Source organism: Limulus polyphemus, unplaced genomic scaffold, assembly GCF_000517525.1.
Source record: "Limulus polyphemus unplaced genomic scaffold, Limulus_polyphemus-2.1.2 Scaffold2363, whole genome shotgun sequence".
Classification (NCBI taxonomy): domain Eukaryota; kingdom Metazoa; phylum Arthropoda; class Merostomata; order Xiphosura; family Limulidae; genus Limulus; species Limulus polyphemus.
In genome coordinates, this window is record NW_013667973.1 from 114,260 (window position 1) to 130,364 (window position 16,105).

The 16,105-nt window shown below is 34.1% G+C and overlaps 1 protein-coding gene across 3 annotated transcripts in view; it reads right to left on the reverse strand.

Moving 5' to 3' along the window:
* The window catches only part of LOC106466728 (UV excision repair protein RAD23 homolog B-like), a 44,605-nt gene extending 37,882 nt beyond the window's left edge, over positions 1 to 6,723 (reverse strand). Inside the window, exons 1-3 of one of the 3 annotated variants that reach the window (XM_022394814.1) lie at positions 6,534 to 6,723; positions 4,218 to 4,296; positions 2,564 to 2,643 (exon numbers count right to left, since the gene is read on the reverse strand). In XM_022394814.1, the coding sequence (XP_022250522.1) occupies positions 2,564 to 2,643; positions 4,218 to 4,296; positions 6,534 to 6,599 (225 nt within the window). In that variant the 5' untranslated portion in view covers positions 6,600 to 6,723. The remainder of the gene's footprint in view (positions 1 to 2,563; positions 2,644 to 4,217; positions 4,297 to 6,533) is intronic. The other 2 variants (XM_013927030.2, XM_022394815.1) reach the window with 2 other exon arrangements.
* Between the last annotated feature and the right edge of the window lie 9,382 nt (positions 6,724 to 16,105).

Here is a 16,105-nt window from a genome sequence, read left to right on the forward strand (position 1 = left end):
CATGGCATGAATTAATAGTTAGACACGTTCAAAGGGCAATAAAACAATAAAATTCAAGTATAAATAGGTGTATACTGTTACAACCTTTAAGCTACTTAGGATAAACAATTGTGGTTTTCTGTTACAATTTGCATTCATTCCAGAAAGAAAATAAGGAAATTTATAATCATTTCCTAAATGTTTATAGTGATTACAAGATCAGTCAAATTAACTGACCTCATACAGATTTGGGTACAGAAAATAACAGATAAAATATAAAAAAAGACGTTATATTTATTTAGAAGGTTTTAGGGCTTACACAAATGATACTTGAAAATTTTCAGATGAAGAAAAGTAATTTTAATCTCATCATGAAAATTACTTTGCACTCATAAAGGGAAACAACATGCAATGCAAACTGTAAAAAAAGTTTTTCATCGAGCATCAACATGCTCTTTTTCACTTGCAAAAGATAAACACGTAGTGTACATTTTAAATAAAGGTTTACATTCACACTGGTGCTTTTTTTTTCCCCCTTTTGTTTTTAGTTTACTAAATTCTGCCTATAGGACATTGAAAATCTCACTGGGACTCTTGAAAAAAGATTTGAGAGTCCAGGGCCCTTCACTGTGGTACCCTAATGAGCACCCTGATCATCCTTTGGTTTCTATGGTTTGCCATTTCAACAAAATGAATTTTACCACTTTTTGACTGCTTATTTATCTTAATATAAAACAGATATGAAACTGCTTCTATTTTTAATGTGATTTACGTGTTTAAATCTGTTTAAAACATAAAAATAATGCCATTTCAGCATTTAGAATAGCTGTGGCAACACCCTTGATTTGTTTAAAAGTTCAGTCCTGTACATAGTCAGAACAATGTTATTCCACCTTCTAACATGGCTGGAGTCACTTCCATGATACTGCTCTTGCCTCTGTCAACAAACTGTTACTGATTGTTGCTGAACAAATAAACTTGGTTTCATCTGTAAAGAACACACATCTCTAGCTTTACTCATTCTATGTTCTGATGTTCATTTCTACTTATTGGTTTGGTTAACTCTTTTCATCAGCAGCAGTTACATGTCCATTGAGGCCAATTTGTGCTAATTTGCACCTTACTATTTTTTTCAAAAACATTCACATTTGTATTTAAAGCAAGGTCATTCACAATACTTAATGATCATCTACCTTGTAAAGAACATTCCCCAAGATACTTGATACTGCTTTGGAGAGTTTCAGTTTTCTACCCCAACTATATCTGTTATTAACAGTGCCAATTTCACATACTCTCTCCAGCCTTATGTACTGCTCCCAATGAAACAAGTGGTCTTGTCATGATTTTTTGCAAGGAGTTTCCTTTACCAGACTAAAATCTTAATTTCTACATGATTGTCATGTAGTATTTCAGTCCTAGGAATCATGACTGGATTTACACTATTACTGCTACTAAGCAGGGTACGATTACTGAAATTTCTAAATACTTTACGCTGGTGTGGCAATTTATGATTGGTTAAATCACAATCAATTACCAGTAAAAATTTTCAACATATGACTGTGCTCTGGTGCAATTCATTTTCATTTGACAAAGGAGTGACTCATATTTTATATATATACATGGATATTGTAACAATGTTTTCTTTACAGCAAAGCTACTAAGGCTATCTGCTGCCAAACCTAATTTTGAAGTGCCAACTATATGGCAGCTCCTACCACAAACAATTTATTATCAAATAGTGGGATTTACTGACATATTATAAATCCCCCATGGCTGAAAGGGTGAACATGTTCAGAGGTAGATTTCAATCCCACAACCTACAGATTGTGAATCAAGTAACCTCATCACCAGGCCATGCAACAATAAAATACCATTCTCATCAAGGCTAGTTATTTCTTTAACTCATCTTGTAAATAAGCTTAACTTTGAAAAAATATACAGACTTTTAGTTTCTGTATACTAACATCCTGAATCATATACATTATTAGACGTTTTAGATATACAGATTTCATCTTTGTAACATAGGTCTGAATGAAAATTTCTTTACATTTTTTTTATTTTCAGCAGTGTGATGATTCACTCACATATTTGGTGAATCAATAATAACCATGGATTAAATAATATTCATTGTTAGTTGTTTTCAATTAAAAATTTTTTTTTTTGTACAGAAATATGAAGTACATTTACATCTTGTAATATGCATGCAGAAACAGTAATAAAACTATCAAATGGCTTCAATATCTTTAAACAGAAGAATACCTTCTTCCCATTGTATGACAAATAACACAATGGCAAGCTTTTATGGCAACATTAAACATCAGTTAATACCAATAACCTTAATACTATACAATTTTAGACTAAATTTTCATTATACCTATACTTGACAATGTTTTTTGTGATGTTTTCATTGAGTTGTAAAATCTCTATAGGTAGGTGTATTATCTTTTTTTTGTATTAAAGCTCTAAAATCTGAATTGTTTTTGTTTTCTAAAGATGTATTAATTTGATAACTACAAATACTGTAAACGTAGCAACAAAATCCATAATATACATGTATGGGCAACACAAAATAAATCTACCTTACCTTCGTGACCATTATGACAACAAATTTGTTTTCGTCTATGTTGTATTCACTAATTTTGTTGTCGTCACTAAGAATCTTTCCTGAAAATCAAGTATTTTTTATTAACCTCACACATATAATAATTGTTACCAAAACAGCCATACAGAAGATAAAAGTTGCATAGGTGAAAAAATTTATGTAATACAAATTTACCTACAACATTATTTTCAAAAATGAAGGTCTATAAAAAAGAAGCTTTTTTAGACTAATAGCAAACAGCAAATATAATTTTAGACTGAGCACACTTTAGGTTACTTGAAGCTTTATTTACAAGAGCAGATTCTGTTGAAAAGATTAGATTATCTTAATGTGTATACACATAAAGTGATATGCAGTGACATGTCAATATTTAATTATTTAAATTAGTTTTGGCCAATAAATATTAGTCTGTTGATTTAATTTTTGATTTTGCTAAAGCCAAAGATGTAATATTGTCATTCTGAAAGTGTAGATTATAAATAAAAAAAAACAGGACATTTCTCAAATACGTTTCTGAAAAACTATTATCGTTAGGCTTTAAGACCTAGCTTAGACAAAAAGTAGTTAGTTGATAAAAGATCAGAGTTTATGAGGTATTTTTATAAAGTTTTTGTTGGGTTACAATGCAAGTAGTTCACATGTTTTCAGCAAGGTACTGTAAAATATTTGATTAAATCTTTGAGTATTTGTGTTAGTATGATAAAAGTAGCCCTAATTTACAAATGTATGTGATTTTGAACAATCTACCAGCATTTTAGATGCAAAAATAATTTGAATTTAGTGCACTGTCATTTTGGATTTATGAAATCTTGAGTAACTTATGGTCAATTTTTGAATAGTTTTATTTCTGATAAAAAGAATCAACAAATTGTTTTTATAAAGTCTAAGTCATTTGTAAAATCCACCTAAAAGCCTTCTAAATAACACTATTAATGAGAAAAATTAATACTAATACAAAATTATTGAAAATGCTTAAAATATATTACAGAAAGTGATGCCAAGAACCTTGAATTTATGAGACATGCATTTTTCAAAATGCATTTTGGATTTTTTCATTGTTCTTAACTGCCTGGACAATAGTATGCCATAATCAAAGCACTGATTACAACACTTGCATTGTGACCAGGCTACATGTAAGATAAATTTTACAGATAATCCACCCATGTGTTTGTATGAATCACATATGCAAGTATACTTGTACTAAAAATATGCTTTTATCATCTGTTATGCTGGAAAGCCTTTCACATATATTCATGAGTACAGAAGAAATGAACTTAAGAAATAATAGTGCCATACACACACATTTCCATGAAATGCTTACACCTAATGGTTTTAACACAACTTGCTACCTTGACTCTTCAAGAACAATTGATACTGTCTTTTGTAAAACAGGAATTGCTTATTTTTTCAAACTTGTTAAATCTAGATTTTGGGACATGTTTACATATTTATCCTTTATTTGATAAGTTTAAAAAAAATAAAACCAATTTTTGTGCATACTTAATCCTTCCATTGTGTTATGTTACTTACCTCACATACAAAGAAAGCAAAGTATTATACTTGAATAAAACTTAAACATATATTTAGTTCATATACCTAAGAAACATACAAAACTAAGTAAGTTACTCTTTCTCACCAGCATAAATTAGCTTCTGACATGATGATGGATAGTCTTTCCCCTTCTCTGTTTCTATTTTGTCTTTAAAAACTTTGACCTGGAAAAAAAATGTGTCTATTGAAGATCTTTCAAAATATCAAGATGACATGAGGGTACATACATATGATGTTTGAAGAACATATATACATGTAATATATATATATATTTCTTAAAACCAGTAAACTTACCATAATGGTTTTGCTTAAAAACCCATAATGCACTAAAGCATATAAAATATGAACAATCAGAAGCATGTGAATTTGGGAAGGAAAAGTACTGTGGTTGCACAAGTAAAATAAGGCATTTATACAAACTTTTAGTAAAATCAGCCAAACATTTTAACATATATTAAGAAAAAAATGAATGTTAACATAAAGCCACTATTCTTGTTCTGCTAGGCATCATGTTTTTAAATTCATTTAAAATTTTGATCTCTGTGATGGAAGGCATAGTGAACTGCTAAGAAAGTATACAGAGGAACTGCTAAAATAGTTTCTAGTTTCAGAATTATGAATTTTGATGTTAAAATTAAGAATATGAAGGAGAATCAGTGTAAAAAGACTTGATTAAATGTGTTAAATGTTTCTGGGACTTAACATACTACCTGTCACCAGCATGTCAATTTTTTGAAAAAACAAGGTTTAAAGAAGTTCTAATATTAATGAACTGAAAATTAGAGGTCATGGTTACATATGCAAGCTTAAAAGCTTGGAGGTAGATGTGTTTTTAGGCAGTTTTCCTTCTCTTCAGTGCTCCCCCCCCCCCCATAACAAGGAAGTGATAGAATGCACATCATTTCAACAACAGTTAAAAATTAACTACAATTAACATACTTATGTCAGCATTTTTTAGTTAATGAAAACTAAAAAGAAAGCTATCACAAATAATTAAGTTAACAAAATAGAAACTAAAACGGAAAAAAAAGTTTAAACCTTCAATTCTATTTTAAATTTATTAAAACAAGCAAGCAACATTCTGATGGAATAAGTAAACATGTGATGAAAACTCACAAGTGCCTACTATTGCACTGTACTGCTGTTAACCATGTCCTCAGCTTTTTGTAACAACATGCAGTGAAACTGATGACCATTTATAACTCACTGAGGTTACCCCTTCACTTTCTATAAAATCACTAAGATTGCAACCGAAGATAATTATAGCCTTTCACGTAAATATATGCTATATCTAAGAACTTATGTTTAATTGCTTTCAACAGAAGTAATTTAACTAAAAGGACTTTAAATATTTTGTATGGCTGTAAATTACACCTCACATTTAGGTTTTTATGCGTACTACCAGCTGAATTATACACTGGTCAGTGTCAAATACCTTTCAAGGTAGGGGATGTTTACTAGTACTTTAATAATTTAAACACTGAATTGTTCTCCATAAGTTATAAGTTGTAGTAAAAACAAGTTAAGTTTCATGTCTTTCTTCATACATGAACAGCATGTATTTTCATAAACAGGGTAACATTTATTTTTTCACCCTAGAATATGTTACCCTCCTCTGCACCCTGTACATCCAGCACATCAATATCCTTCCTAAAGAACACAATATTCACAAACTAATCATTAGCTATGGCCTGTTCTGCACATCAGTATCATTCCAATAATTTCTAATGTACAACAATTTGAATAAACCAAGAATCTACACTAGGCATACATACGTTTAACATTGCATACGTTTAAAACTTCTATCTTAAAAAGTGCTTGATTGATTTCTGAACAAAAGGCCACTATTAGTATTACTAATGTATTCTGGAATAGGATTTAATAATTTCAACTCTTGAGTCTGACTAGCTCAAAATAACTTCCCACAATTTCTCTGTTAACTCTCAGTTTTGAGAGAAATTTGACACTGAGTATGACTTAGTATGTTAGTCTAATAAACTTGAACAAAACAATTAAGATAATGCATTTTAACTATTTCAATCTTAACAAGAATGTGAAGAATATCAAGAAAAGAATTATTAACTATTAGTATTAATATTATTAATAAAAATATGCTAAAATTGCCAGCCTCACTATTGTATATTTTACATCAAGATTTTCAATTTTCAGAACCACATTCTGGTAATTCAACTTGATAAACAGCTGAACGTCTCGTGTTTAAATCTATGGTTAATAATTTATTTCTCTGTTAGGCTTAATTTTCGAGTTCAACATTTTGACTACGACACAAATTACACTACACAGACTGAGTAAGACCCTAAGCAGGTAATACATGCATTACTAGTATTATTAGTCCTAACCCTAACGAGTAACCTAGCAAACCACAATATCATTTGCTTACAGTTTCTGACGGATCAATTTCGATCTTGAAAGTTTGTTGCTGGAGTGTTTTCAGAGTTATAATCATATTGATTTGTACCTAGAAACAATTAGACAAATATATTTTCTAAATAAAGTGCGAAAAGTAGTCAAACTACTACTTATTACACAAAACGCCATACAGTGGTCGCCATTAAAATGTGACGTCATCAAAAACTACATCAAGAACAAATATTTGAATGGAGAGTGAAACATTTTGTGTATGTCGAAATCTCGTAGGTACATGAGAACCACCTTAAAAAACAAAAGGTGAAATAAAATAGTGTTTATTTTTAGGATTTTATAAAATAAATACATTTTTAATTGATTAATTCGAATTACACACACATATCTACGAAAATGTAATTTTCACTTACAGGCTCCACACTTTATTTCATTTATTTTTCAATGTAAAAGATGGATTTTGTTTCAGATTAATACTTCACGCTTAGCCCCACAGTAGCGCAGAGGTAAGACTGTAGGCTTACGACGCTAAAAATCAGATTTCGATAGTCGTTGTGACTTGAGCACAAATAGTCCATTGTTTAGAGAAAAAAATAGGGAACTTTAAAAAATGATAAAGCACCTAGGCCAGATAATATTTATCCAAAGGTTTGAAAGGTTAATAATTGGATATATGAGCCATTTGCTACTATTTTTTCTAAGTCTTTCAATATTAAGCAAGTACTAGAAGATTGGGAGTTGGCTAATGTCACTTTTCCTTTCAAGTAATTGTAATTATAGACCTATTAGTCCTACATCAGTGGTGAGAAAGGTTTTGAAAGTCTAATAAAAGGTGCTTTGCAAAGTCATCTAACAAAGTTTACAATTTTGTTGGATAATCAACATGGTTTCACCAATGGAAAAATCATGCTTTACTATTTACTAATCTTTTGACATTCTTTGAAGAGGTCACTGTTTAGTTAGATGAGAGTACAGGAGTGGATGTTGTGTATCTAAATTTTCAGAAAGCATTTGACAAGGTGCCACATAAAATGATTGTTAAAGTTATCTCTGTAGTTGTGGAAGTAGATTGGCTCATTGGATAGAAAACTGGTTAAATGGAAGAAAGCAGAGGGTTGTTATAAATGGAGTTCACTCAAACTAAATTAACGTTATAAGCAGGGTACTTCAGAGATCAGTGTCAGGACCTTTGCTCATTTTGATTTACATCGTTGACATAGATAAAGGAATGGTCAATAAATATTTAAATTTGCTGATGATATTAAAGTTTTGAATGTTTCTGGCTGTGAGAAGGATGCTCCTGCAGATGGCTCTTACTTATAATAAATGCAAGGTAACGTATGTGGGATATCCCAATTTGAATTATGAGTAGAACTTTGATGGGAATAAATCTTAACAGTATTATGGAAGAAACGGGTCTCGGTGTTCTGAGTGATCACTCTCTTATGCCATTTAAGCAATGTGCTGTTGTTAGTGTCAGGGCAAATAGAATTTTAGAATGTATCTATAAAAATATTGAATACAAGTATAAAGAAGTTATAATATCATTGGCTAGGTCACATTTGGAGTATTGTTTTCAGTCATGGGCTAATTACCTAAGAAAGAACAATAAATTATTGGGAAAGTTTAGGGGAAGGTACTAGGATGATACCTGGGATGGAAAGATTTCAATACAAAGATAGGTTAAGATCTCAGAGGGGTTAGAGGGGGATCTAATTGAGGTGTTTAACATTGTTGAGGAAATTGATAGTACTGATGCATAATTTTTCATATTTTTAATAGTGAGAATGGTAAGACTAGGGAACACAAATATAACTTTTGGAGAAGTCATCTCCAGTTAAGACAGATATTTCTTTTAACTGTGTGGTTGCCTCTGGAACAGTTAATTTGAGGGAAACTTGAGAAATAGTTGAATTATAATAGCTAGGTTTGAGTAGGTTTTTTTTTTTTGTAGAGGTTTAATTTAATTTAGCGGATAGGACTACATAGATGGGAGAAAAGGTTCCTTGTTGTCCTTTATTTTATGTTAGCAATAACAAACTTTACACGTGTATTGAAATTTGTTTATCTTTACGTTTTCAAGTTGAATACCTAACTCAAATGGTAGAAGATTCTTTAAAAGAAAGAAATAAGTATACGAGGAAAGATATGTTTTAAGTCCCTGAGGCTGAGTACAGTCCAATTGTTAGCGTGCTGAGTTGTGGAGCTGAAATTCCTTGGCTTGCATCCTATTATTGCCCAGGAATTAAAAAGTCGTTTCCAAAGTGTGGAGTCTGATGTGCTTTCTAAGAGTAACAGTCAAATCTCACTGTTCGGTTTGACAAAAGTAGCCCAAGAGTTGGTTGTGTGTAATTTTGACTATCTGCCTTCCCTCTACTCTATCACTTCAAAATTTGATATGGCTAGTGAAGATAGCTTTCATGTAACATTGTACGAAATCAAAATAAACAAGCCAACAATAAGTAAAGGTGTGTTTGTCAGATCTTTTGATATCCAGCAGCAAAGCCAAAAGTTCCCAAAACATGCAGGTGCAGAACTGGTTAGCAAAGAATAAATTTAGTATGGACAGTAGGCGAAAACAAGCAAACAAAAATGTAGCTTAAAATACAAAATTCTTTACTTACCATATATAGTATTAGGTTACCAAAATTGGCCGTATTTCTTCTTCAGCATTGCCTGGTTGCTGGGGTCTAGACAAACTAAGAGCACACGACTTGTTAGATATGTTGTTACCGGTTTGTCACAGCATTCTTGCACCATTTAAATGGAAAAATATTGTTTTTGTAAAAAAAAGTTAATAAAACCTTATAGCAAGTCTATAAACACTGTAACTGGGATCAGATCCAACAGAAACTTGATAAAAAACTAGGTGCCATCACTTTTCAGTTTTCAGCAATGTATTGCATTTTCTATCTGTTTAAAGGTATGCTACTATGATTTATTGTTCTCGTTACTTTTTCTCAATTTGAAGATTTGATTTATTATGACGAAATCCTCATAAAACTGTCTTATTAAAATGTAAAATGTTGAACAGTGGCAGGATGTGGACTACATGGCACCAAAATTAGTGCAATATCATCAATATTTAAAACAGCTGGCCTTTTTTTAGCTGTTAGTGTTTACTATTACGTGTTATGTTTGGAAGTATCTAATTACCATACCATGCTGTCATCTAGTGATCAAAATAGAAAAGAGACAATTAATAATAGCAATAAACATACAGTAATGTGGGGGAAATACATCATACTCCAATTAGAGTAGTTCATTTGTGTTTGTTCTAACCTGCGCTCATCTCTAACCTGTGGCTCCAAGTAGCTGTTTGCATGTGACAATGGCCACATCCCCAGTAATTCTCTTCAACCAGTGGGATAAATCTGGTGAGGGTAGACAACAGGTCTCCTATCCCTAGTGAAGTAGATATTTGTTTATCCCTAGTATGTGAATATTTTGCTGGTAGCCTAGGCAGATGAAATCAGCTTTGATTTAATGGCCACGAAAATGGTGCTGCAAAACACTGTGAAGCATGAAAAGCATTACGAGGCACCAAAGACGTCATGGTCATTCACTACAGCCAAGGAAATATCCAACCATGACGTCCTTTTTTGTGTCACTGGATCCATGCTTCTCCAGCTGAGTGAGTGGCACTAACGCTGTGCAATAAAAATTTCCATCTACGGATATTTTTTGTTCGACTCCTCTTCCTCTACTTTTGTATATTTCCTAACTTTCAAATAAGTCCAGCAGTTAAGGTGGCGCGGCAAAGTGACAGTTGTTGTCACAATCTTGCACAAAAGCAGTCTTGGTACTACTGGTCGTTCAACTCTGAACCGTGAGGCAACAGGGGCGTTCAGCAATATCCAAGGCAAATATTTACCCTGTTTATGACTGTACTGCACACCCTTTTTAAAGAAAGAGGCTAGAAAATGTGTTAGAGCACTACTTTTTCTATTAAAGAAACATCTAATATTGTAGACAAGTATTGCAAATCAGTGGGTATTATTTTTCCATTTTCTCCAAAAGTAAAGCATATATTGAGGTTTACTTTTTACCTTAATCTTTAGTCTCAATCACAATAGGCCCGGTAGAAAAATTTAGCCCCAGTCCTATCTGACATTTTTTCTGCCCCTGAGACAAAAAGATTACACTTATACTTCATAATGCTAGCAAGGCCCTTTCCAGCAAACACAAAACGTTTTCTTAACATTGCAGTAAGGTGGCATTATATTTGTGATAGAAAAGAACAATGCAGCAAGGTTTTCAGAACTTTTTTACAAATGTTACAGTTAAAAGTTATTGTAAAATGTTACCTTTACGATTTGGCTAGATTATGGGAAAACGTCGTAGATAAAACATCTTGGAAAGGTTTTTAAAATGTTTCAATAGTAACAACGAATGAAAATTGCATACCAGGACCTATACAAAGATACAGTAATGATTGAAAAAAATCATATTTTTATTCAAAAAATATGAGATCATATCTTGCATCACATGGTGTATGCAGAGAACAACACCACAAAGACCCTAACATTAATGTGTAATAAACTCCAAGCACTCCTTGCTGCTTATCCGCCTTGCAAGCTCTTCACTGCATTTTCACAGACCCTTGAAGATTTCACTTGAAATTCATCTATCAACATCAACAAGAAGGGTACGTTTTATGGAATTTCTAGCTTTCAGGATGAATGGGTGACAATAGCAGCTATATATGATATTATCTAAGTGTTTTACATTAATAGTTTCCTTTCCTTTGGAAATGCTAAGAAGGTCATTTCATGGAATTTAGGTTCCTAAATCCGAGGTGAAATGGCCGAAAGATTAATTGAAGTCCTGTCATTATGAGTTAACGTTGTCGTCCATATGTGATTACTGTTGTCTTTATTATTTCATAGAATTCAATTTGCAACAGAAATAATTAACCAAAGATGGAATTAAACAATAACTTTGTGTTAAGCCTTGATATCATGATTCTATCATAGATGTGAAGACTGTAAACCTGCATGTTGGGGATGGGCTTGCAGAATGATGATGTGCATAATAAATTGTAATGTCTGGTACTGCTTATGTCTGTGGCTTATATAGGCTTAAGGTTCACTCGTGTAACTTTTTTTGACATACAATAGCCAGTTTAAATCATTTAAAAATGTATAACAAACACTATGGCTTACAATTTGGTTAGTTGTGTACAAATGACTGCGAGAAAAGGACCCAGCTCTTAATTTTGTTTTCCACACTAATCCTGGATCAAGTGGTAAGGAGGCTGAAATTTAGTCCATCATTGAATATGAAGATGATGATGAAACATGATTGTTGATTTATGGTTAAATCTTGGCTGGATTAATGTTGCTAGAAATAAAAGTGTTAAATAATACTCAATATTTTGTCCTTTTTCATGGAATATAAAAGTAAACAATTTTGATGAGGAGGAACCCACTGTTTAGGAAGTTTGGAGACAGCTTGAATGAATAAATCGTACAATGTTATCTGAAGGTTGTGATCAGGTTGTGATCAGGTTGCTCCAAGAGAATATAGTGAAACGTTGTGGAAACCTTGAGAAAACTTCCCATGTTTATGTTGATTAAACGTTTTATCCAAATGTTACCAGAACTAAAATTTAACATTCTACCAGAAACGCAGAAACGGTTTTTGTTACCTGGGTAGGCAGACTGTGTGAGAGTGCTGAACTATCGCAATATCACTTTGTCTACCAAGCTTCAGGTATACAAAACTCTGATTCTCCCTCTATGACTGTGAAACATGGACTTCATATTAAAAACACCTCAAGCAACTGAAGCATTTCAAAATGTGTTCCCTCTGATCAATCCTGAGCATCTGATAGCAAAACAAAGTCACAAAAAATGAAGTTCTTGACAAGGCTTACACCATCAGTATCAAGGCAATACTCCTGAACGTTAAGCTAAGATGGGCTAATCATGTTATTATAATGCCATACTATCACCATCCAGGTAGGTTTTATATGGAGAGCTGAGACAAGGAAAGCAGAACCACGGTTGTGCCAAGAAAGAGGTTGAAAGACTGTATCGAGCAAAGCCTTCCGTGGTGCAAAAGTGCACCATACATTCTAGAGCAGGCGGCCCAGGAAAGACCTCACTGGTTTACTTTGACCACAGTGGCCTACGAGCTCTTCGAAGAGGACAAACAAAACTGCTTGGAAGTTGTGAGAGGTCATCGACACAACAGAACGGTGACAATTGCTACAACGACGGACACTCTGTGTCCCCACTTCACACGCCTGTGTGCATCAAGAATTGGTCTCATCAGCTATTTGTGCACTCACAAACCCAAACGATAAGATTAGAGCATAAAGCATATGTAATGTTATCATCACAAGCTATGGACTACCAGAGGTAAGTTTAAAACGACTGTAAGAGGAGCTTTTGAGGTGCTGATCTGTCCGACATTGTACAGTGCCTATCGATAATTCTTCAAAGTCTATCTCCTTCTACAGTTTTCAATGCAGAACTTTGAAACTTTACACAATTAAGTTATGATTCAAGGCCTAAAATAAGATGTTTTACAATTTTGAGTTTTGAATTGTTTAGGAATTTTTGAAAAATTGACATAAGCTGTTGAAATGGACATCTTCAAAATCTACCTTCTACAGTTTTCGATGTAGAATTTTAAAAGTTTGTTCAATAAATCTATAGATAAGGGCTTACAACGTGATATTTTTCAGAATTTGAAAATTTTGATACTTTAATTTTTTAGAATTTTATTATAACATTCAAATCTATCTTATACTGTTTTAAATTCACCATTTTGAAGCTTCACACGAAGATATAATGGACATAGGCCTATAAAACATTATATATTTTTGTTCCACACCCTTGAACAAAGTCAGAGATGGTGGCCATGAAAATGAATTCTGTCTTTGCATAGGTCCCTTGTCGTTTAGTGGCTACCCTAATTGCTTCCAAATTCAACGCAGATTTGCTCAAAATATTGTTACGTATCTGCTCGTTTGATAATTTCCGGTATAAATTCTTTCCGAGGAACTTCAGCGATACAATTCCTTTCTTAATTAAAACTAGTTTATTATTTCTTGATACAACTTTTTGTAATACACAGAATTTCCACAGTCACTTTAAACTTAACAATCTTTTTAACACACGCTATAAATCACAGTAATTCACACACTTTACTTACAATGCCTACTGTTCACTTGACTCAGTTATCTATCTCTTCAATCTATATGCATACCTATCTATCTATGGCTTTATTTGCCGGACATATATACTAAAAAAGAGGGCACCTGGCAAACACTCTGACATTCGCGGAGTTCCTCGATAAGTCATGATCCTTCTAGAAACTCCAGTGCGCATGCTCTCTGCGTCGCGTGACTTCCGCTGTCGTAACACTGCCTCTTCCTTAGTATTGTTCGTCCCGAACAATAGCCACTTACATTAAACCAATAGATAATTGACAATAACTTGATTAAATGTACAGAATTTACAAACACAAAATTAAAATACAACAAAGTCTCTTAATTTTACAGGACGTATCTTCATCCATACTGGTCTCTGTCTCATTGGCTTCTGCTTCACGTGAGGTTCATCTGCTCCATCAGGAAATGTCCCATTATCGGTAACAGTCACATCAGTGGTAGTAACTTCATTAACGGCTTTACAGTTTTCCTTCTCAAAACTGGGTAGAGTTTCTTCTTCGACAGTGGCTTTTTCAGGTGACACGTCTTCATCAGCATCATTTGTTCTGTTGTTCACTTCTGCCCAACTAAAATGTCCTGGACCGTGATAATGCCAAAGCCTGTTGGCATGCACCACCTTTGGCTTTCCTCGCCGATCACATTTTATTCGAAAAGTCACGTCTGAGAGACGATCCACTATGTCTTATGGGCCTTCCCATAGAGAAGACTACTTAGGAAACTTTCCTTTGGTCTACCTGGGATTATACAACCACACCTTGTCTCCTGGTACAAAGCTGACTTCAATAGATTTCTTATCATAACATAGCTTTATGGAATCAACAGACGTTTTTAAGTTTAAATGCACATGATGATGAATATTATCCATCCTTTCTGATAACATTTTCACGAATTCTGACACATTTTCAGGCAACTCTTCATAAGGTGAGCGTCCTGTTAACAGATCCACTGGCAACCGAAGTTCCCGACCAAACATCAACTTTGCTGGAGTGTATCCAGTGGCTTCAGGCTCTGCTGTTCTATAGGCCATCAACAGTGGAGGGAGTAAGACATCCCAGTCATCTTGGCGGCTATTACAAAACTTTACCAATTCCTGTCCCAGTGCCCAATTGTACTTTTCTACCATCCTATGAGACTGTGGGTGAAGTGGCGTTGATCTGGTCTTTCGTGTGCCAAACAACTTGCAGCATTCATGGAACACATCTGATTCAAAGTTACGGCCTTGATCTGAATGCAGTTCGTATGGCATACCAAATCTGAAGAAGAAATCACTAATAGCCGAGGCTACTGTTGTAGCTTCCTGATTTAGTATTGCATATGGCTCAGGCCACTTGGTGAAATAATCCATCACCACTCAAATGTACCTGTTTCCTTCACGAGTTTGGGGTAAAGGAACAGCAACGTCAATGGGTACTCTTTCCATTGGTGCACCAACTTGATATAACTTCATTGGAGCACGTCCCTTATGCTTGAGTCCCCTTTTGGCACAACATGTACTGCAGGTCTTGCACCATTCTTCCACATCTTGCCTCATACCTATCCAGTACAATCTCTGCAGTAGGTGACTAAGTGTTTTCTTAACTCCAAGATGTCCTCCTGTTAAACTATCATGGGATTGACGCAACACAACTTCCCGTAACTTTCTCGGTATAACTGTTTGCCAGGTCGTCACTTTCCCATCTGCAGTATTCCATCTCCGGACAAGAATACCATCTTCAAGCTTCAACTGGTCTCATTGTGCCCAATAGTTCTTTGTCACAGGGCATAAGCTAGACACCTTCTCCCAAGCAGGACGCAAAACACTTGCTTGTACAAAATCATTTATTGGCTTCAAATCTTGGTCTTTCTCCTGCTCTGCTTTAATATCTATACCTGGTTCCACTTCACCATCATTAATTCCTTCAGTCACTTTGACTTCAGCTTGATGGCATCTGGTTAGTTCAACCTCTCTTTTGCAGCAATGTCTGCAGTCATTTTTGCAGGGTCTTTGGCTCAGTCCTTCAGCATTTCCATGATATTTTCCTTCTCTGTATTCAATATCATAATTATACTGGTCTATCTTTCCGATCCAACGTGCCAGTTGCCCCTCTTGGTTCTTTAATGATCTTAACCAGCATGTCACAGCATGGTTTGTCCTGATGGTAAACCATGCCCCATAGAGGTAAGGATGGAAATATGTCTACTATAGCAAGGAGTTCCTTCAGTGTTACACAGTAGTTCCTCTCTGGTCTACTCAGGACCCTACTGAAGTAGACCACCCCATTTCGTTTTCACCCACTTTCTGAGACAATACTCCACCAATTCCAACATTACTAGCATCACAATCCAGTATGTACGGCAGTGACGGAATTGGAAGCTTTAAAAGTGGAGCTGAGGCTAATTATTCTTTCAGTATCTTGAAAGCATGCTGG